The following is a 21,718-nucleotide window of genomic DNA, read 5'->3' as shown; positions in this document are numbered from 1 at the left end:
CTTGAGCCAAGAGGAGTTCCGAGTTAAAACTCTAGAGCCCCTCCTGATCCTGCAGCTTATAAACCCTTGCTAAATTAAAAAATTTCAACCTGGTGAGCCATCTTCAACCCACAGAAGTGGTCCCAATTATGAAGCATGTATCCATTCATTCACTCATATGCCTCATGGATCAGTCAGTACTGTTTCCTGAGCATCTATTTTGTGCTCGAAGTACTGGATTACGTGCTGCTCATGTACAAGATGACAGAGGAAACCCAGAAGAACTCACGATCCGTGGAGGAAACCCACATGGAAGCTTTGATCAAGTACCTCTGGCAGCGAGGGAAAAACAAAGAATGCTCTTTCTGGGCAGCCAGGCGGGCTTCCCAGAGGAGGTAGCGTTTACCCTAGGCTTTAAAGAATGAGGATTCTATGAAAAGAGGTATTGGTACCTTTTATAGCGTGTTCTTTATCGTGCTGATGGGGCTTCTCCCTTACTCCCTGCAGAAAAATAAAATCATGATTATAAACTAGAACAATGCTTTGATCTTGGGTGTCAACAAATTCCATCTTCAGAAAGTCCCTGTTAAAATGCGAAGGAGGTTGGCTCATTAACTTACTTATAGGACTTTTAATAACTCTCCTGTTACATCACACAACCGAAATGCGGTTCAAATGAGAAGCTATTTGGGAAATGATATTCCTTGTCAATTGCAAAGTGGATCCAAGTGTTAGGTATGTGTGATATTGTCACTATTGTCCCAGTAACACCATTCTTACTATACTAAGGATTATTTACTAGTTTTCTAGACGCTGGCAATACAAGAAAATTGAAAAATACAAATAGCTTTGAAATAGTTTTATGGTACCTCATAGTGGATACCTCAAACAAGCTCATCAGGGAAAACTTTGTCATCAAGAAAAGTTCTTTTGGAGTTCCCGTCATGGCACAGTGGTTAACGAATCCAACTAGGAACCACGAGGTTGCGGGTTCAATCCCTGGCCTTGCTCAGTGGGTTAAGGATCTGGAGTTGCTGTGGCTGTGGCGTGGGCCAGTGGCTTTGGCTCCAATTGGACCCCTAGCCTGGGAACCTCCATATGCCCTGGGAGCAGCCCTAGAAAAGTCAAAAAAAAAAAAAAAGTTTTTTTGTGCTACAAAAGTAACAAATAGGCTAGATTATCTGCTTTAGTTTAGAAATTACAATGACCTTCACCTGGTCGTCACATGCTGGCATTTTGGAGGCCTAGCCAAGCTCCCTTGTTTCAACAAGGTGGCTTTGTCCTTAATCTATTTTCTCCATCCTCATGTCAACACAAAAAATTAGCCAGCAGCCAGAAAAACCCAGACTTAGGGTGCCAACAAAGTAGACTCAAAAACTATTTTTGAAGGATAATATTTGATATTTCAATTAGAAGCCTCAAAGAAGTTAAACCTTAAAAAAATACTGGATTATCTTCGTCTTCATTTATGAATTAAGAAGTGGTTTTAGGAGTTCCCGTCGTGGCGCAGCAGAAATGAATCCAACTAGGAACCATGAGGTTGTGGGTTCAATCCCTAGCTTCGCTTAGTGGGTTAAGGGTCGATGTTGCCGTGAGCTGTGGTGTAGGTCGCAGAAGCGGCTCGGATCTGGCGTGGCTGTGGCTGCGGTGTACGCCGGCAGCTACAGCTCTGATTGTACGTACCCCTAACTTGGGAGCCTCCATATGCCACAGGTGCAGCCCTAAAAGGACAAAGACAAAAAAAAAAATTGTTTTTATTTTTAAGACATGTGGGAGAGGTACCACCAATGTTTCGGCATTTAAGTCTCCCCTAAGGTCTTCAAGGTCCCCACCTGAGCATTTCAAAGCGAGTTCACGGTTTCCTGGAGTTCTGAGTGACAGGAGAGGCGGCGGGACTCTCTAAACCGAGGGACGAGTGTACGTCACACTCTCTGAGCATCTCTGTCCTGTGCACTGATGGAAACACATGCTGGACGGAGAGGAAGGATATTTGCAAACCTAAGGAGGCTCCTGGGTGCAGCCTACAGCGAGGGACCAGCAGCTGGGAGCTTTCAGCTCCCTCGTCTGTTCCTGTCTCTAATAAAATGTCCCCATTTAAAAGGGGCCCGGCTTCCAGTCTCCCCCACGCCACGCACAGCTGGCCCACGGCTTGCTTTGAGAGTCGCCAGGAGGTACCCAGAGCATGGAAAGACCCCTTCGTACCTTTCTCCTGGTGGGAAGTTGCTGCCGATGAGGTCAGGAGAGACAGGGCGCAACAGACCACGAAGCCTCCATCCACCTGAAGCGGCGGAAGCGGGTGAATCCAGAGGCTCCACCCTCCTCAGTTGCGCCTGCGCAGAGCAGTCAGGCAGGCTGCTCCCAGGTGTAAACCCCGTTGTAGAAATGATGTAAGATTTAATACTGATGGAGTGATGCGATCAAAGACACACACCGGCAAACAGAGCAGGAAGTTCAGAGTAGGAAGGTTTTCCCCTCACATTTCTAAATTCACTGCAACATTTCTTAAAACCCCGGCTTTCCTTTTGCATCTCTTTCTTGTGCGTCTGCAGCGCTCCTTGCCTTCCGGGGGCAAAATTCTCCCAACTCGGGCCATGACGCTTGTCTTTCTCCAGAAAGCCCTTTCTCCTGCTTCTTCAGCACGTGGAGGCCCTTAGTGACAACATCCTAGCACAAAAGCCCAAGTGGAAGCGCTGCTATGGAGACGGCAAACATTTTCTAGGAGTGTGCAGAAGGGGAGGGCCCTGAGGGAGAAAAATCGAAATATTTTGTTACATTTTTCATGTTTTTATTTTTTTAATTTTAAAAAAATTGAAGGATGGTTGTTTTACAATGTTGCCTTAATTTCAGGCAATCACACACACACACACACACACATTCTTTTTTTTTTTTTTTTAGGGCCACACTCATGGCACATGTAAGTTCCCAGGCCAGGGGTTGAATCAGTGCTGTTGCTGCGGGCCTGCACCACAGCTCCAGCGACGCAGGATCCTTAACCCACTGAGCAAGTCCAGGATGGAGCTGGCAGCCTCCTGGATGCTAGTAGGCTCCGTTAACCACTGAGCCACGACGGGAACTCCCACACATTCTTTTTCAGATTCTTTTCCATTATAGGTCATTACAAGATATTGAGTGTAGTTCCCTGTGCTATACAGTCCTTGTTGGTTATTTATTTTATATACAGTAGGTGTGTATCTGTTAACTCAAAACGTCTAATTTATCCCTCCCCCTCCCCCTTCCCCTCCCTTAACCATAAATTTGTTTTCTATGTCTGTGAGTCTATTTCTGTTTTGTAAACAGGCTCATCTGTTTCAGGAAAATCTAAACATTTGATACTTTGGACAAAAAAGTATCAAATTTTCTCCTAGGACAGTTGTCACTTCTGAAAGCTGAGCATAGGGCCCTAAGTAAAGGAGGTATGACAGAAATGTATTTTTTCGGTGCAGGTGACACTGAGAATCTATGGCACCCATAGAGTCGTAACTACCATCAGAGCCCCCACTGATTGGAAACCTACCATGTGCTGGAGGGTTTTACCTATTTTATTTTTCCTCGGGGAGATGTGATGGGATAGATTTTCCTACCCCTGCTTTACAGAAAGAACTGGAGGAAAGTCAGGGAGACTAAATAATTTCCAGCTGATTAAAGCAGGCAGCGTGGCAGCCCAATGCCTGCAGCATTCAGGCCAAAGTTCTCCCCTTCGGTCACACTATTTCCACAGGGGTGATGGTGGAGCCTGCGGTGGCTCCTTACATAGAGCTTCGCCAAAGACCACAGGCCCCCATCTACCTCCCCCTCCCCCCAAATGCCAGGCCAGCCCCAGCCTCTCTATAGATTCTGAGAGCGTGTTGACATCAGCGCCCTGTGACCTGCACCTGTAGGATGGGAGCTCTCCCTTCTTGCAACAGCCGTAGGTGTCTGATCTCCAGGGCCGGCTGCACAGGGAAACAGACATTGGGGTGGCAGCCCCCCTCGCCGGCTTTGGGGTGGTTCATGCCAAGTACTGGAAACCAAGCCCTGTCTTCCTGCCTCTTCCCCTTCCCCCTCCTTCAGACGTGAAGGGTCACACTTTTCTTGGGGTGAAGGGGGTTAACGCTCCATAGGGCCATTCTCTGAGCTGTAACACAGAACAATGAAAAGGTTCTGGGAACCCCTTACACCTTTTATACATTTTGTAGTTAAAAGAGAAAGAGATCAGTGCGCCCTGAGCAAGACACTGAGATACTTTCCACTTCAACATCTTAATTTCCAATCAAATCCCATCCTCTCTACACAGCCTCCAGCAGTATTCCTAATTAGGGGTCATTATGTCTTTCTTTTTAAAATAAAAGTAGCATAAACCCTCCCCTGTTCCCCTTAATGGGAGGGACATAGAAACACATGAGTTACAGGCAGTTTGGTTTCTGTTTTTCATGCAGAAGTGATCCTTTCAAAACCCAGTTCACTGCAGAATTAATGGCCTCTTTCTCATGCTTTAGGGCAGAAGCGGATCACCAGTCTGGGTCAGGGAAAACACTTCCGGTGCGGGATGGACATGAGAAATGTGGTGAGGAATGTGGGCTTTGCTTGGATGCTCTGGTGGGGGCAGGATGCTGGGCCGGCCAGGAGGCAGGTGCTGCAGGATGGTGCACGGCATCCTCTGTTTCTCCAGAAGCACTGGACCTCTAGCTGAAACCATCTGAATCACCCCCTCCAGAGCCCCTCTGATGCCCCCATGTGGACAGCAGGTGTCTGCAAGTGATCAGTCTGCAGGCAACCAACAGAAAGGTGTTTGTTCGTTTTTTATCATTTATTTATACATATATTTTTTTCTACTGTACAGCATGGTGACCCAGTTACACATACACGCATACATTCTTTTTTCTCACATTACGTGATCCATCATAAGTGACTAGACCGAGTTCCCAGTACTACACAGCAGGATTCCATTGCTAATCCATCCCGAAGGCAACATTCTGCATCTATTTACCCCAAGCTCCCAGTCCCTCCCATTCCCTCCCCTTCCCCCTTGGCAGTCACATGTCTATTCTCCAAGTCCATGATTTTCTTTTCTGTGAAAAGATTCCTTTGGGCCATATATTAGATTCTAGATATATGTGATATCATATGGTATTTGTCTTTTTCTGACTTCATTCAGGATGAGAGTCTCTAGTTCCATCCATGTTGCTGAAAATGGCATTATTTTGTTCTTTTTTATGGCTGAGTAGTATTCCATTGTGTATATATACCCCATCTTCCTAATCCAATCATGTATTAGTGGACATTTGGGTTGATTCCATGTCTAGAGCCCACCTTCCTGGGGGGCAGGTACAGGAGCACCCCACTGCCCAACCACATTTGCTTTTATTCAGAAGTTGCTGACACATCATTTTTTTGTACAGATTAAAGCTTGTGTTCTGTTTTACACCCAAGCACAGGGAAATCATGTGTTTCCTGAAACAGAGGAAACACTGCAAGAAAGGTGCATGTCACATAGGGATCTGAGTAACTTAAATGGAGATAGGAGTTCCCATCATGGCACAACGGAAACGAAACTGACTAGGAACCACAAGGTTGCAGTTTCGATCCCTGGCCTTGCTCAGTGGGTTAAGGATCTGGTGTTGCCATGAGCTATGGTGTAGGTCGCAGATGAGGCTCGGATCCTGCGTTGCTGTGGCTGTGGTGTAGGCCAGGGGCTACAGCTCTGATTGGACCTGGGAACCTCCATATGCTGCAGGTGTGGCCTTGAAAAGACAAAAAAGACAAATAAATAAATAAATAGAGAGGGCTGCTATAGCTATCCAGTTGGCCACATTTTACATCCTAAAACAATGCTAGTAGGGCTTCTCGCCATGATGGGAATATTCTAAATCACTGCTGTTGGGTACAGTAGCCACTCACTGGCCACCTGTGGCTATTGAGCACTTGAAATACAGCTAGTGTGACTGAGGCACTGAAATTGCAATTAAATTAAATTTAAATTTAAGAGTTCCCATCCTGGCTCAACAGGTTAAGGACCCCAACCTAGTGTCTGTGAGGATGCGGATTCAATCCCTGGCCTCCCTCAGTGGGTTAAGGCTCTGGTGTTGCTGTGGCTGTGGAATAGGCCAGCAGCTGTAGCTCCGATTCAGCCCTCAGCCTTGGAACTTCCATATGCCACATGTGTGGGCTTAAAAAAAACTTTTTTTTTAAGTTTTAAATTTAGTGGCATCTGGCAAGTGAGTACTACACTGGACAGTGCAGTTTTAAAGTGTAGGGAGTAGTTAACTTTTGATGCAATGATCATTTTAAAGGATACTGGCATATTTAATGTAGTTTCTCTACTGTAGACTGAAAATTTTTTGTCTCTCTCCAGGAATTCAGTGATGTCTGATCATGATCACTGGGCAAGAAGGCAGCAGGTGCATGCTCGATGTCCACCTACAGCCCAGACGCAAGGTGATAAAAAGTAGCCCAAGAAACACTACACTTTCACTCACTCTCTCTTGACTCCCTGTACTGTGAAAGTAAGAGACACCTGTTAGAAGAACTTACCAGTTGAGAGGAGCCTTTGTTGTCCATTTCTGCTCTCTCATCATTTTGGAAAGACCAATAGAGACCAATAGTATGAAGGAGTTGAATAGGCATATCACCAAACAATTTCCAAGATAAAATAATCCTCTTTAATTTTTCCTTCCACTTACTTTTCTTTGCCTCATTTTTCCTTTTCAAGGCTAATTTTCTCCTCTCTAGCTTGATGACCATATCGCTCATTGTTTTGTTTGTTTGTTTGTTTTTGCTTTTCAGGGCCATACCTGCAGCATAGGGAGGTTCCAAGGCTAGGGGTTGAACTGGAGCTGTAGCCACCAGCCTACACCACAGCTACGGCAACACCACCTTGGAGCCACATCTGTGACCTACACCATAGCTCATGGCAATGCCAGATACTTAACCCACTGAGTGAGCCCAGGGATCAACCCAAATCCTCATGGATCCTAGTCGGGTTCATTAACAGCTGAGCCACAGAGGGAACTCCCCCACATCACTGTTCTAAGGGCTTCCAAAACAAATTTATTATAGACCAGGGGCTTAAACTCAGTTCTGGGGGCTGGAAGTTCATGATCAAGGTGCCTGCAGGGGTAGTTTCCTCTGAAGCTGACCTTGGCTTGCAGAGGTGGGCCCTCCTGCAGCCTCTTTCCAGCGTCTTTTCTCAGTGTGCTGGCATCCCTGGTACCTCTTTGTATATCCTGACCTCCTCTCCTAAAGACATCAGTGAGATCGGATTAGGACCCCTGGAAAAGAGGGTTACACTCAGAAATCTTATGGGAAACAGAAGTTACATTCTGGTTGGATTAAATACCATTGGTCAGAAAGTTCATATTCATATCATATTCATGCTCCATTTCTTCAATTATTGCTTCAAATAGTCAATGATCACAAATACTCATTTTTTTAAAAAACAAAGAGAACTGTTTCTGGAGCAAAGTGATACTGGCTAGATTATAAATTTTACCCCACAGCTGAGGACAGAGATTCACTAATTCCTCCGCACCCCTGACTGGCATCTAATAGCAGCAAAGAGAAATTGCTCTAGTTTTAGGAGAAAATAAACTGAATTTTAGGGCTGAATTTTGTGACTCTAGCTTGTAACAGTGATGAAAAAATACCACAGCATCTCAATAATCTGTTTTTTACTTTGTCTATGTAATGGATTAAATAATGTGAAGGCTTTTTGGTCTCTTGTCAGCACCGGCTTTCAGGCAAGGTGATTATTTTTGATGAAATTTCATCTTAAACACTATTGGGCTCCACTTTGAATTCTGAACTAAGACTTGATCTACCACCTTGAAATATTTTTCACCTCGTTTCATCATTCCTACTTTTAATTTCTGGATCAAAGAACACAGAAAGACATAGCCTCTGAAAAGAGACCCGATCATCCTCTTGAAAACAAATTGAGAATATTTATTATTCAGGTTTGATGACTAACTGTGCATGGCAACAGTGTGTTTATTTTTATAGCCCTTCTGAGTGTTTTAAAACTGCCTCATCTCTGAACTGGTAACCCTTGTGGGCAGATGTTAGATCTACTGAAATGCATTCCGTAGGTCAAAACAATATCCGTGTGAGTTACTGAAACTCCATTAAACCTAACTAAATGTCATTTTATCTCATGGATGTGTTTGGCTGGTTTCTTCAAGAGGGAGGTACTGGAGTTAATTTGTTTCTCATTTCAAGTGATTTAAAGTGGCTTCTACTAAAACAGATGACAATATCTGAATATCATATTTTACTTTCTAATTGAAAACAATGTTTTCTTTATTCTTTTTTTCCCCCCATGGCAAGGCCTCCCAGTCTACCAAAGACATAACATTCTACCAAAGGCTAAATAAGCTGACATCATTGGTACCTCTCCCAGTCAGTGATTTTGGTCACTGGATGCTTCAGATGCTTCATAATTATGAAATTGATTACTTGCTCCTGTTTAAAGTGGGACACTTAAGTACTATTACCGCAGATTCAATATCCGAGCTAAATTAGTATGTGGCAGGGCGGGGATGTTGAACTGAAATCTATGTACTACTATTCAGATCACCCAGTCAAGAGAACCTTTGGCTTTTCTTCTATCGGAGAATTAAATACCAACACCTTTGAAGAGTAACAAAGACTTTTAGGGAAACTTGATCTTGGATTCATGTGGGATATCCATATTCTGGACCTCAGGGACCTAATAATTATGGGAACCTCATAAAAGAAACCTTAAGAGTTATGCTTAATGGAATTTTTCCAGACAATAAAGTATTTTCAAATTAAACCTCCCTTTGGTTATTATTCTTTAGTTATTTACCTTTTTGCAAAATTAAACATCCCCAAATCCTTCAAATAGAGAGCAATTTTCTTCCTTCCTTCCTTCCTTCCTTTCTTTCTTTCTTTCTTTCTTTCTTTCTTTCTTTCTTTCTTTCTTTCTTTCTTTCTTCTTTTTTCTTTCTGGAAACAGGACTAGCCTGGCAAAATCAGGTTTCTGAATGATCTCGGTTATGGGGAAGCTCACCTAGAAGGTATCTGTGGATAACTGCCCCAGGTGGTAAAAGGCTTTTGGATGTTGAACATGTCACTGAATAAGTTAACCTACGACATCTCCAAATCCAGATATAAGGAGCTACTGCAACAGCCCTAGGGAGTACTTATGCTTTGGGGACTTTTTACAACATTTATACTCGTTTCCATTTGGTGTTTGCTTTATTTTAGCCTGAAAAAACTTCAATGCTGGAGCCTCAAGCTGCAAACCACGAACACCTTCAACAGGTGCTCTTTAGAGCTGGAAGAGGTAGATTGGGGAGCTGCCTTCATGGAGAGGTTGTCACCCAACATATTAAAAGACCCCATGGCTCGTTCTTAAAGCAGCTGTCCTCAGGCAGGTACTGCCATATATATTTGATGGATGTTGTCCCCAGGTTTCTGGAACCACATAAAACAAAGCCTGGGTACCAAATCATGGAAGAATGGGCTTAAATTGGAAACATGCATTTTTTGTCATCACTAGTCAATGCAATAATGCACAGCAGTAAAAGCTGCACTTTTGCTGGAAGCCAGTTGAAATGTGAGAGGTCATATTCACTCCAGAATTAAGGAACGTTTCATGATTTGAATCCTACCCGTGCTGAGCACAAAACCAGGTGAAATTGGCTAATCATCATCAAAAGGATGATTTAAGCCAAGACACATGGGTCAGTCTTTCTTGCTGCTGGTGATGGTAGATGATGGTGATCCTGTAACAAAAGAGGTTTAAGGAGTAATCCTAAAAGGCTGAGCTGGGTTTTTATTTTTTTATTTTTATTTTTTAAGTTGTCTCTGTAAAGCAAAAAAATTTTTTCCCTCATTCTTATCATTAGTTGTTTGGGGGACTGAGAGACCTGGGACCTTTGAGTTATTTTCTGGCAATTTTGAGAACACACAGGTGCTCTTACACGTGGTGCCCATCTTACAGATGAAGTGACTGCCATCACAGGGGCCAATTGTGAGACACGGGAATGACATAAAAAGTCATCCTTCTTTGCAAAAATCTGTTTATTTTACAACTACATTATAAGATGGATGGGAAGGTGTTGGTTTGGCAGATGAAGTAGGACGTAGGAGGAACTGTCACCTCTGCTTGTCCCCCTGACGCTCCACCTTATGTGAATAACTGCAGGAGATGCTATGCACAGTGGGCTATCTGCAGGACGTGTTTTACACGAATGATTATTATACTATGCCTGTGAGTTCAAGGTACGAGTCCCATTTTTCAGGCTAGGTTCACGTCACCTGGATGGGACAGAGAAAAAGCTTAAGTCTATGTTTCTTTGTCTCTGAAGGCTCTTAAAGTGAGGACAAGAGTCCCTCTTTCAAAGAGCTGTCCTAAAGTTTAAATGAGCCACGATACACAGTGTGCAGCTCTAAGGAGTCCTGGCCCTTAGCAAGAGCTCTCCAAAGGGTCCACTTGCATCGTAATAATGGAAACGCTCATTGCAAGGAGGACTTCCAGTCTTACTTCTAGGTACTAGGACAATTGCTCTTCACAGGCTGCAGCTAAGACGGGTTGTGATGATAATAATCGTGCTACCCAGGGCCCGACTCTGGGACCACACCTCCCTCTATCTCAGATGGAGGCCTCTTGAATGGGGGTAACGGAACGGCGGGAAATGGGGCAGCTTTGAAAGCTGATTTCAATAACAGTTCTTTGTCATCGCCTGCTTCTCTCTGTGCTCACCGCGCCTACGGGAGCCTTCCTGTCCTTTCTTGTACACACGCACCAGACGCACCAGACGTGCCTCTTCCATTGGCTGCCGGCAGGGGTGTGCCCGGGGCGGGGGGAGAAGGGGGAGGCTGGGCGGCTGTGTCCCCTTGGCTCCCCAGCCCTGAGCCTGCAGACAGTGGTGCCTGGAGGAGGGCCCCCAGCCTGCGGGATCGTGGTTGGATTGAATTGATCTTCACTTATTTCCCAGGGAGAGAAGTCTGCATACACCTGTCTGCTGTCATTACTATCAGGCCAGTTATTGTTACTCTGCGGACGAAGGCTGCCCAGCCGGAATTTTGGAAGCAGAGGAGTCAGAGTCAGAGGAGTCCAGCATCTCCCCTCGGGCTTTGGTTTGCCCTGACGGTATGGACAGGTGTGTCCCAGGCATCCACAGCTGTGCACAAATCCACCTGAACCTTAGTGGCTTCCACTCTTCTGTCCCACGAGTGGAGACCTAACTGCTTTCCCCTGATGACACCCCTTGTCAGCAGGAAGGAGTCAGAGTGGTCGTTGTCCCTTTTCCCGCATTTAGAGTCTCCAACTCTAGACAGGGGGACTGAGGCAGAATAATAACTCCGGGAGTCAGTGTAGGAGCATGGGCTTCGATGTGTTCTTTGATGTGGCCATTGAAGAACATTTGTGGCTTAAGGGCTCCAGAGGGTAACATCCCCACAGGCCTTGTTTACTATAGGGAGTGTACCTACAGCCAAATGGACATTAATCTCTAATCCCCTGTGACTCAGTTTACGGGAAGAAAAGGGCAAAGAAACCATGAGGTTTATGGGGCATTTCCACCCCTAAGATCCCTGTTGGACAAGGAATGATACAGGTAACTGGGCAAGGCCAGTGGGAGAAAGCCACATCTTTCTGGTACCCCTTCCCTATCTTTAAGGGATTAAAAAAACCCGTATAGGACAATGGGGGGGCCTCTTCTTCCCCCTCCCAGCTGTCCTGGGAGCTGTTTGTTTTCCTGTAATAAAGACTTTGCTTGCTTGCTGGGGAAAAACAAAACAAAACAAAACAAAACAAACAACAAAAAAAAAACCTTGGTGGCTTCAAACTATGATTGACTATTTCTCTGTGATTCTGTGGCTAAATTGGGTCGAGCCTCTGCTAGTCTTTCAGGGGTCACCACTTGGCTGCCTCCAGCAGGCAAGGTGGCTGGGAGCCTGGCAGAGCTGGGCTGCTCCCCACGTGGTACCTTCATGCCAGACCTCACGGCATGGAAGGCTCAGGGCTGTCATCCAGGGGAAGGAAGGAAACCACCGCAAGCCTCTCGCACCTAGCATCGTTTCCACGACATGCTGTTGGTCAAAGAACGTCACAAGGCCAGCCCTGACTCAGGGGAAGGCAGAGACCCACTTCAGGAGGGAGGGGTGGCAGCATCACGATGCAAACAGGCTTGAACTGTTTCCTCCACCTTGGACACCAAGCAAACACAAAGTGCCAGGATACACGATGTGCAAGCACCCCAATGGTGATGCAGATGCTAGAGACGTTTCTACTTAAGCTGAGCTTTGTCTTAAAGATAATTCAGTACAAACATGCCATCGGGCTAATTTGGAAGCATTCCACATAAGACATGGTTTAGGTAGCTCATTCAAAGATGCAGAATCGACTTGCTGGTCAGTCTGTAAGTAACCCCCTATGTGGGGCATGTCCCTGTGGAATCATTCATTTATTCATACCTGCATACATTCATTCATATATATACCTGAATGTGGATTCTGTTATAAACTAGGTACTGGAAGAGGGCGAATAGCTAGATTGACTAGACAGCTTTTCTAACTTTAAAATATTACCATTGACAGTTACCTTTTTCTTCTTACCATTGTTGATTTCAATGGAACCAACTTCTCTGTGATTTTTTTTTTTTGTCTTTTGGGGCTGCACCCACAGCATATGGAGGTTCCCAGGCTAGGGGTCCAATCAGAGTTGCAGCTGCCAGCCTACACCACAGCTCATAGCTATGCCAGATCTGAACTGTGTCTGCAACCAACACCCCAGCTCATGGCAATGCCAGATCCTTAACCCACAGAGCAAGGTCAGGGATCGAACCTACATCCTCATGGATACTAGTCAGTTTCCTTTCCGGCAAACCACAACAGGAACTCCTAGTTTGTAGTTTTTTTAAGTCAGCTACTTAGTTTTGTCCTTTATGCAGGAGCTTTTTTTGCCCTTTTCATATAAGCCCCTATTTAGAAGTCGTAACTCTAGAAGGACATAAAAGTGAAGAAAATGTCTTATGACAGCCTCCGCCTGCAGACACCTGGAGACAGCCGTCTTCCTGGGCAAATGCTTAAAGCAATATCAGAAGCTGAGGGAAAGCCGAAGATGAGGACACTCCTAGGCTACTGAGCTGTGACAGCTTAGGAGAACATCTATGACAACTCACACAAATCTTGGGCACGTGTGGATTTTGCTCCTGGTGGCAGGTGCACACAACAAGCAACATTCGTTCATTATTTGTTCGCTTATGCAGAAAATACTGATTGTGTTTTTAACCTATGTGAGGTCTGCTCTAGGGGAGGGCTTTTGCAGGGAAAGGAAAAAAAAAAAAAGTTCTTGCTCTCATGTAACTTCAATTCTAGTTCAGAGAATCAGAGAGCAAAAAATATATGGGACTTGTCAGGTAGTGATGAGCGGTATGGAGAAAAATAAAGTGGCCATCAGGGAAGATGAGGGGAAACCAGCAAAGAGACTGAGAAGGGCTGGATGGTGGGGGTAAGAGGGACATCAGGATGGAAGGGCATCCCATTGGGTGGCCAGTGTTTCGGGAGAAGGATACAGTTGTTTCAAAGGCTGCCGAAGCCCCAGGACAAGCCATTGTGTTTGGCCATGTGGCCACTGGTGACCCTGACACGAACTATTTCATGGAGTGGTGCGAGAAAAGCCGCATCAGTTGGATTTCAAGAGAGAACAGCAGGAGAGGAAAGGGAGACAGAGAATATAGAAAACCCCCTTATGGAGATTTTGCTGAAAAGGTTCCAGAGGAGCACGATGGTAAATGGAGGGAGGGAGAGAAGGGGTAATTTGGAGGGTCATTTTATACCATAGGAAAGAGGCAGGACATTTGGTGCTGTGGCAAATGACCCAGTACAGTGGGGAGGCTGGTGGTGTGGAGGGGAGAGAGGTGATTTCCAGGATGATGTCCTCGGGTACTTGAGGAGGACGGATTGCTCTAGAACCGATATAAAAGTTCACGTCAGGAGTTCCCATCATGACGCAGTGGTTAACAAATCCGACTAGGAGCCATGAGGTTGCAGGTTTGATCCCTGGCCTCGCTCAGTGGGTTAAGGATCTGGCATTGCCATGAGCTGTGGTGCAGGTTGCAGACGCAGCTTGGATCCCGCATTGCTGTGGCTGTGGTGTAGGCCAGCGGCTACAGCTCCGATTAGACCCCTAGCCTGGGAGTCTCCATATGCTGCAAGTGTGGCTCTAGAAAAGGCAAAAAAAAAAAAAAAAAAAAAAGTTCACATCATTAACTTTTGGAGCATGTATCAAAAATGTATGTGCATATATTTAAAATTTTTGCTTATAAGCTACTTTAGTAGCATGTTACATGCATTTCAAAAACATATAAAATTCTAACCACATCTTTGGATAAAATATATATATACACACACACATACATAAGGAGTTCCCATTGTGGCTCCGTGGTAATGAACCCAACTAGTATCCACGAGGACGCAGGTTCGATCCCTGGCCTCGCTCAGTGGGTTAAGGATCCGATGTTGCCATGAACTGTGGTATCGGTCACAGATTAGGCTTGGGCCCAGCATTGCTGTGGCTGTGGTGTGGGCTTGCAGCTGTAGCTTGGATTCAACCCCTAGCCCAGGAACATCCATATGCCGTGAGTGCGGCCCTAAAAAGCAACAACAACAACAAAAACAAATAGAAGACTCAATAGTTCCCCTCCTGGCCACAGAGAGAGTCTTACACACATATTCCTTAAAGTGCATTTGCCCTACGCTGGGGTTCTTAACTTTAGACAAAGTCACTGTTTGACACCCACTCACCAAAAAGCAGTTGGAAGGAAAGCAGCGGGCCTTTTAGATTTGAGAATCTGAGGTTTCCTTTTATCTTCTTTTCTGTCTAGGGAAGTGTGTTGACTGTAAGCAAACCTTATGAAGAGCAATGACCTTAAATGGAATGTTTGAGAAGATTTAGTTAAAAGGATCTTCCAATGCTCCTAGAAGTTACTTTTGCCACATGTAATGCTACACACAAAAGCAGGATTGTAAAATGCAAAACAAACCACAAAACCCCAGGATGAAGAATAAACCACATTTCAATTTTTATTTGTGGACATTGAGTCGCTTTTTAAACACAGGTCATTCCTGTGACATTCTCAAATCTGTGACTCAAAGACAAAGGGGCACAACCCCTCAGAGGTACAAATGAAAGCCTCTTGCCCCATGATGGCAAGAGTAAGACAGGTACTTCTTTTTCTCCATAGTTTCTGTTGTTAAAAAAAAAAAAATGCAATTGGCAGTTAATGGACAAACTAAAAACATGTCCCCAAGTTGCAAAGAATAAAGACTGTAAAGACAGGCACTGGAGCGTCTCCCAGAAGACAGTGTCCTCTGGAAGGTATTTGTGCTATTTATGAGGCTGAAATTACTGGCACAAGAAAACATTGTTCTGTGGTTGGATAACAGACTACAATAAAACAATAGCATCAGCAGTTCCCGTCATGGCGCAGTAGTTAACGAATCCAACTAGGAACCATGAGGTTGGAGGTTCAATCCCTGCCCTTGCTCAGTGGGCTAACAATCCGGCATTGCCATGAGCTGTGGTGTAGGTCGCAGACACGGCTCAGATCCCGAGTTGCTGTGGCTCTGGTGTAGGCTGGCAGCTACAGCTCCGATTCGACCCCTAGCCTGGGAACCTCCATGTGCCACGGGATCGGCCCAAGAAAAGGCAAAAAGACAAAAATAAAATAAAATAAGATAAAACAGTGGCATCAAGTTGAACCACTGCCAACGTCTCTGTCTCCATGGTGGTCAAAGGGATCCTTCCCTCGGTTCAGCATCCTTTCCACCTGTAAACTGATGTCTCCAGGTATGTCAGAGAAACATGCACGTACAGCCATCCTGTTCACGGTTCCTCGAGAGACTGGATGGTTCTAAATGAGCCTCTCCATTGCCGGGGGAGCCATCGCGCTCCACATCTCCACCCGAGAACCATCCTTTTCCTGGCGGCTCGGGCTGTAGGATCCCTGAGTTGCCCTTTTGTTGGCGGTGACAACGGAAGCAACCACTGCCAGAAAGAGGATCAACAACAGGGCTAAGGTCACTGCACCGATGGCGGCGAACACCTCCGAGAGCAAGTCTTCTGCCAGCTGCAAGGATGGAAATAAATGCCATGTAAGTCACAGAGCCACGGAGAACAGGCAGCACAGGGACCAAGCAAAGCGCGGGCACCACCTAGTGCTGCAGAAAGATCCAGGTGTGCAAGGAAAGCCAAGTGTTCCTGGTCCCAGATTGTGTGACCAAGACTATGTAACTGGGGGCAGACAGTGAGGCAGGAAACATCTACTGTGTTTGCTCTGAGTCTAATCCCCAGTGACTGAGAGCTTTCGCGTGATGTCAGGGTCAAAAGTCGAACCCACATGTACAGCGTAAAGGAGTTCTGCACCTATTGAAACGTGTCATTCATCATCTCTTAGCTCCCTGGCTTTAGGTTCTGATTCTGCCCTGAAAGAATGGTTGTTTTACAGCTTTCCTTGGGAACAGAAGGAAATCAAATTAGTTGGGTCTCATGGGAAAGATTGCAAGACACAGGATGGGCGGCCATGTGCTGGTTTTCCCATGATCACCTTGATTTGGAGTCGATGTGACAGTTGAATGGCTGTAAAGGCACATGAGCTCCCCGGTGAACCAAACCTCTAGCAACGGAAAACCGCAGGTGGAGAAAGCCAGGTGGAAGGAGCCTTGAACACGGCAGTTGGTTTAAGGTCAAGTCCCATGGGCTTACCAAGCACTTTTTCACAATAGGTAGCCTGAGGCTGATTTGGTTGCACAAAAATATTGAAGACGAGGAAGGAGTTGCTATTTGAATTCTCTCTCTCTCTCTCTTTTTTTTTTTTTTTTTTTTTTGGTTTTTAGGGCCACACCTGTGGCATATGGAGGTTCCCAGGCTAGGGGTCTGATCAGAGCTACAGCTGCTGTCCTACACCACAGCCACAGCAACACCAGATCTGAGCCACATCTGTACCTACACCACAGCTCACATCAACGCCAGATCCTTAACCCACTGAGGGAGACCAGGGATCGAACCCACAACCTCATGGTTCCTAGTCAGATTCGTTTCCACTGTGCCACCATGGGAACTCCGCTATTTGAATTTTTAACAGGTTTTCAAAGAAATATTTCTGTCAGGGTGAGTAAAAGCAGGAGTAAATTACTTTCCCTTCTCGTTTAGCTTTCGTTCTCCAGGACCCAGTCCTTGTTACATAACTAAGGTACTCCTATAAATGGAATCTGGATTTAACATCCTAGGGAATTTGAAATAACTTCATTCTCCCTAGTGTTTTGCTGCTGTTGTTGTTCACCATGCTTTGGTTTAAACCATGTAATTAACACAATCCTGTAATTCCACATCTCTCCAGAAGATTGTCTTAGGTGTACTCCCCACAAGCCTTGTTCTGGCTCCTCAGTTTCTTCATTCATTCAACCATACTAATTGGCCATCCACTATAAACATTTAACTGAGCTGGGAAATTAAAACACAAAGATAAACCAAGGTTTGAAATTTGGAGTTTAGATGGTGGGGGTGGGAAAATGGAAGACACACATGCATACACAAATAATCACAATCTATGATAGACTCATGTTATGATTGTGTCGTAAATGAACCACATAGGGGCAGATAGAGTAATTTTAGTATGAGGCATGAGGAGTTCCTGCTGTGGCTCAGCCGTTAACGAACCCGACTAGGATCCAGGAGGACTCGGGTTCCCTCCCTGGCCTTGCTCAGAGGGTTAAGGATCTGGTGTTGCTGTGAGCTGTGGTGTAGGTCACACACAGGGTTCGGATCCCGCATTGCTGTGGCTGTGGTGTAGGACGGCAGCTACAGCTTCGATTAGACCCCTAGCCTGGGAACCTCCATGTGCTACAGGTGCAGCCCCCCAAAGACCAAAATATAAAAATAAAATAAAAAAGAATGAGGCATGAGATTATTCTTTGAAGGATAAATGGACATTGAAATATATGAAGCAGGAAATTCTATTTGGATGAAACAACGTGAAATAAAAAGGACAAGACTGTAGAAGAGTCATTAGAGTTTGGGGAAACAGTAAGACATTCAGAGTGACCAAAGGTATATAGTCCACAGATGTGTGTATTTAAATAGGGAAAGGACTTTAAAAGTCAGTGAGATAGTGATCAAGCAGATGAATCTTGATAAGAAATTTGAAAGCGGGAGTTCCCATTGTGGCTCAGCGGAAACGAATCTGACTAGGAACCATGAGGATGCAGGTTCGATCCCTGGCCTTGCTCAGTGGGATAAGGATCCGGCGTTGCTGTGGGCTGTGGTAAAGGTCGCACATGCTGCTTGGATCTGGCCTTGCTGTGGCCATGGCGTAGGCTGGTGGGTACAGCTCCGATTTGACCCCTAGCCTGGGCACGTCCATATGCCATGGGTGAAGCACTAAAAAGACAAAAGAAAGAGAGAAAGAAAGAGAAATTTGAAAGCCACATTAAAATTCAGACTTGGTCCTGTGGTCAGCAGGAGCCAGTGAAGGTGTTTGTACAAAAGCATGATATGAGCAGGTCTGTGTTTTATTATTATTATTATTATTATTATTGTCTTTTTGTCTTGTCTAGGGCTGCACTCGCAGCATATGGAGGTTCCCAGGCTAGGGATCTAATTAGAGCTGTAGTCGCCAGCCTACACCACAGCCACAGCAACGCAGGATCTGAGCTGCATCTGCGACCTACACCACAACTCACGGCAATACCGAATCCTTAACCCACCGAGCAAAGCCAGGGATCGAACCCGCCACCTCATGGTTCCCAGTCAGATTCGTTATCCCCTGAGCCACGAGGGGAACTCCTTTCTATTTTTTATTTATTTATTTATTTGTCTTTTTGTCTGTGTTTTATGAACGTGGTGGAGGGTGGAGGGTGAGTGAGAGTGAAGTGGGGCTGGAGGCCGAGGAAACAGGATTTGGTTGTATCAGTCCTGAGGAAATGACCTGGGTCTAAATTTACCAGCGGAGTGAGACTTGAAGGGAAAAGGCTGAGAGAGACTGCAGAGCCGGAGTCCCTCCATGTCGGATTGTGTGTGGCTGGGCAGGAGCAGAGGGCATGAGGATAGGCACCACGGGAGGTGGCTGTGTGACGGGGGTCCCACCGACTGGGGTGAGACGCTCAGGAGCAGACCCGGGTCTGCACAGGAAGAGGATGAGTTCGGGTTGGGAGAAGCTAGTGTCCGGTACCTGGGCAACATGCAGGGCTGTGGGGCTATTAGAGAGAAATAAGTAGAATGCGTGCGTGTGCGTGCGTGTGCGTGTGTGTGTGTGTGTGTGTGTGTGTGTGAGTGACTGGGTCACTTTGCTGTACAGTAGAACATTGACAGAACACTGTAAACCAACTATAATGGAAAATATAAAAATCATTTTAAAATGTTTTCAAAAGGAAGAAATGAGTTATCTTTTGGCACAGCAGGTTAAGGATGCAGTGCTATCATTGTAGTGGCTCGGGTTGCTGCTGTACCATGGGTTCCATCTCTGGCCTGGAAACTTCTGCATGCCATGGGTGTGGCCAAAAAAAGAAGGAAGGAAGGAAAGGAAGGAAGGAAGGAAAGGGAGGGAGGGAAAGAAGGAAGAAAGGAAGGAAGGAAGGAAGAAAAAAACAACACTCCATTCTCCGCTTACACATTACTGCAAAAGATTCTGGATTATAAGTTGTACAGTGATTGGAGAAAAGCCTATGGAGTTTCATAGAATTCAGTCATTTGGGAAAAAATGGTTTCGCACACCTAGAGGTCAGGTTCTCCAGCCATACTGTGTGGCAATGACATCCTTTATCTGTAAGGACACCTGTGGCCTGGGAAAGATGAAGACAGTCGTAGACCTTGGCCTTGAAAGCTCAAGTCTGGGACTCACAAGGGCTTTAGAGAGTGTGACACTCTTTGCCTAGATGCTAAATGCTTCTTCATCTGCCCAGTACACTGTCTTCGGGAGTGAACGGCTGTTCTGCTGGGTGGGCGAGGGGGCAGGGTCCACACCCACACAGAGAAGAGAAGAAACACTCGGTTTGCCTCTGTTTTATGAACGTTCCTAGGCTCTTCTCATTCAGCCTGAGAACAATCGCATGGGGAAGCCAGTACATCCTAGACCGTCTCGTCTGCTATGGGCAGCTGGAGGTGGGGTGTGCGTCATGGGTGTAGGTGCCGAGTTCTCACTGGAACCCCAGTTCTGGCGGAACCAGAGAGCTGATCTGCTTCACATATCTTGGGACCTGCGAGGAACCAAGGCTCTTGTCTGTGCAGGCTCCTTTGCTCTCGGAATGTGGTGAGAACAGAAGGGCCAGCTTGAGGCCTGAGAGCAGCCCCCACCGCCGGAAGTGTGCTAAGCCAGGGAGGCTCAGCCTGTCCCTGCAGGCTCTGGGCTTGATCCACCGCCCTGCCCCTCCAGACACTCAGGCTCATTACCCGCAACACTGGATCCCAGCTTCGACCTGCAACGGTGGACGTAAGACACACAGAGGATGCAAAGGACACAGAGAAGAGCCTAGCTAAGTCTCCACCCAGGAGAAGACGAGCAGCCAGGAAGATGCAATTTATCACCGCCCTGATTCTATTTACTTCTGAAGAATGAACTAGAACTCCCTCGACGCCTGGCGCTATCACCGAGGAGCCAACCTACAAACCTAATATTGCCATTCCGAGCTTCAGATACAGCTTTTATCAAATAGAGCACGTCCCTGAGCCCTGGAGGGGAGCAGAGGGAGTCGGGGTTTTGAAATCGCCCCTGGAGGGGCCCTCTGCTTTTGAATAACTGTGGTTGAAAGGCCTTTCTCGCTCTGCTCTTCTTCAACCGTGCTTAAAATACACAGCCCTGGAACGGGTCTTTTGATATTGAATCTGCCACGACGCATGAACTGACTGCCAAGTGTGGACCTTCCCAAAAACCAGCGTGAGTTTAAGGCCAGGCCTGTGTGGATGGGTGGGGCCTCTAACCTTGCACAACCTTTTTTTTTTTTTTTTTTTTTTTTGAACAACCTTTTTCTGAAAAGGTATACCCCATATTAATTAAAAATTCTATGCAAAGTTATTTTCTCAAGGCTCATGCTGCAATCTCTGTATTTCTATGTTTGCATCTTGTTTAAATGAACATCCTCTACTTGATTAAACGGTGATGATGGTGAAGTAAGCATTGCTTTAGCTGCAGCAGAAAATAATAGGTGCTTCATTTTTTTTTTTTTCCATAGAAGATTCATTCTGAAACATCGACTGGCCATGACCTATATATGACCCGAGACAGGGGGACTTTCTGAGAGGAAACTGTCACCTGAGACTGGAACACGGATTAGTTAAACTCCGGAAGAGGAATTCCACAGTGCTTCTTCCGAGGGAAACAGAATGCGCCTGCTAAACAGCCAGAAATGGGTTTGAATCCAGTTCTGCCACTGGTGTCTCTGCTTGTTTGCCCCCCTGTAGAGCAGGCAGGATGCATTTGCTCTGAAAGCATCCTCGGAGCATCCTTCTCTGAGGGGAGGGGCAGGGGCAGGATCAGAAAGGGACCCAGTCCCCGTGGCCACGTTTATTGATCCTCCTCCCACCACTGACTTTCCAAGTCCCGCTGGGGCGTCAGAACTCCCACCGGATGCCTCCCGCTCCCGGGATGTGTTGGCACTCAGAGCCCAGCCTGGGGGCCAAGGGGCAGGCCGGAGCCTCCTGCCACCTGACACCCGGCCAGAGCCAACAGGGGCCCGAGCCATCTGGCCACTGGGCCCACCGCTGTCTCACTAGCTGACTGCTGATTTTGTTCATCTGATT

At 46.1% G+C, this 21,718-nt stretch overlaps 1 protein-coding gene and 1 long non-coding RNA gene across 6 annotated transcripts in view; both read right to left on the bottom strand.

Annotated features, from left to right (window-relative positions):
* LOC102165783 (uncharacterized) overlaps positions 1–2,264 on the bottom strand; it is a 49,132-nt gene extending 46,868 nt beyond the window's left edge. Inside the window, exons 1-2 of the long non-coding RNA XR_014817537.1 lie at positions 2,182–2,264; positions 432–480 (exon numbers count right to left, since the gene is read on the bottom strand). This is a non-coding gene — a long non-coding RNA (uncharacterized LOC102165783). The remainder of the gene's footprint in view (positions 1–431; positions 481–2,181) is intronic.
* A 12,720-nt stretch (positions 2,265–14,984) lies between these two features.
* Positions 14,985–21,718, bottom strand: part of CRB1 (crumbs cell polarity complex component 1) — a 242,556-nt gene continuing 235,822 nt past the window's right edge. For all 5 annotated transcript variants that reach the window (XR_014817495.1, XM_084979316.1, XM_084979317.1 and 2 more), the window contains one exon: positions 14,985–16,055. Coding sequence is in view for 4 of the 5 variants with exons in the window: in XM_084979316.1 (XP_084835442.1) it covers positions 15,840–16,055 (216 nt within the window). In the remaining variant the exon portion in view is untranslated. The remainder of the gene's footprint in view (positions 16,056–21,718) is intronic.

This window comes from Sus scrofa, chromosome 10, assembly GCF_054392235.1.
Source record: "Sus scrofa isolate SSC_HxYL_T2T_F1_AM1 chromosome 10, Sscrofa_HxYL_maternal_Yorkshire_Landrace_v2.0, whole genome shotgun sequence".
Taxonomy (NCBI): Eukaryota; Metazoa; Chordata; class Mammalia; order Artiodactyla; family Suidae; genus Sus; species Sus scrofa.
This window is presented reverse-complemented; position numbering and strand designations above follow the sequence as displayed.